We start from the raw sequence: 1,213 nt of genomic DNA, 5'->3' as shown, positions 1-1,213 counted from the left end.
TTCATTTACGTTCACAACATTGGCGACGAGGAAGAGTGGAAGAATTAGGAACTGGAAGAAACGCGGAGGCTGAGACTACTACGGGATGGCCGGCGATGATGGCCCTGGGCCCCAGGCACAAGTTCGGCATGAACAGCATACCAAGAACCTGCCTGAGTTTAAGGTTAGTGACCCGACCCGATGGTCGCGTTACCTCCAGTTATTTAACATTGCCTACAAGGCAGAGAAGAGACCCGTCGACCCGGACGGCAAGCGCGCGGCGTTCCTCATCGTGTGTGGTTTGGACACACTCGAGCTGGCGGCGCGGCTCTGCGCCCCAAGGGAGTTAGAAGATGTGCCCTTAGAGGGGAAAGACAGCATCGTGAGTAAGCTTACGGAATATTTCTCCCCAACCGTGAGCCCTGTCACGGCCTATGTTCGGTTCTGGCATACGCGTCAGAAGGCTGGTCAACCTGTGGCTGACTTCGCCGCCGAGCTCCGTCAACAAGCGAAGCATTGTGCGTTCGACAAGCTGAAGCAGGAGGAGATTATGGACACATTAGTTTTGTATCAGTTGGTGTGTGGTCTCCGGGATTCTAACTTGCAGCAGCGGCTTTTGGAAAAGCCAAAGTTGACCCTGAATACGGCTCTCGAAACGGCGTCGTCTGCAGAGACAGCGTGTAATGATATCGGCGTGGTGCGAAATGGCAACTCAGGCAGCAACACTAATGACTTTCTGTCAGCAGGAGGTGCGAGTTCAGGAGGCCAGGTGGGAGCATTCGCATTGCAGGCGAGCCGAAACCAGAGTTATGGTACCCAGCAGCAGACGACCAAGTTCAAGTGCTTCCGCTGTGCTGGGTCTCACAAAGCTAACCAGTGCAACCTGGACCCTGCCGTGCTTTTCTGTATGGGATGTTCAAGGACTGGGCACCTGAAAACCGCCTGCCTGGCTAATCAAGGTCGCAGGGGTAATGATGCCAGTGCCACGGGAAGTTCTTCGAAGTCTGCGACAGAAGCTTACATGCTAGATGCTACAGCTCCAACGTTTACACCCAGTGGTACTACTTCAATTCCTTTCAACGGGCCTCTTGGGTGTGACTTGTACTAGTGTGTAAGGTGTCAAAGATCATTGGTGATATAATTTTGTGTTCTACGTTTTAATTCGATTTGTTTTCAAGTACGATTTTATTGCTTCTTCAATTGTTTACGATCAACTTTCAATTACAATTTAATC

The 1,213-nt window shown here is 51.4% G+C and overlaps 1 protein-coding gene across 1 annotated transcript; it reads left to right on the top strand.

The window, feature by feature from the left end:
• Window positions 1-85: 85 nt before the first annotated feature.
• LOC127751781 (uncharacterized) lies at window positions 86-1,087 on the top strand. The gene has a single exon (XM_052275837.1). It carries the CDS (start codon window positions 86-88, stop codon window positions 1,085-1,087), a length of 1,002 nt encoding a protein of 333 aa, XP_052131797.1.
• The last annotated feature ends 126 nt before the right edge of the window (window positions 1,088-1,213 follow it).

The sequence above is a fragment of the Frankliniella occidentalis genome, unplaced genomic scaffold (genome assembly GCF_000697945.3).
Source record: "Frankliniella occidentalis isolate FOCC.00 unplaced genomic scaffold, Focc_3.1 Scaffold1013, whole genome shotgun sequence".
Classification (NCBI taxonomy): domain Eukaryota; kingdom Metazoa; phylum Arthropoda; class Insecta; order Thysanoptera; family Thripidae; genus Frankliniella; species Frankliniella occidentalis.
Note: the sequence above shows the minus strand (reverse complement) of the source record. Positions and strands in the feature narration are given on the sequence as shown.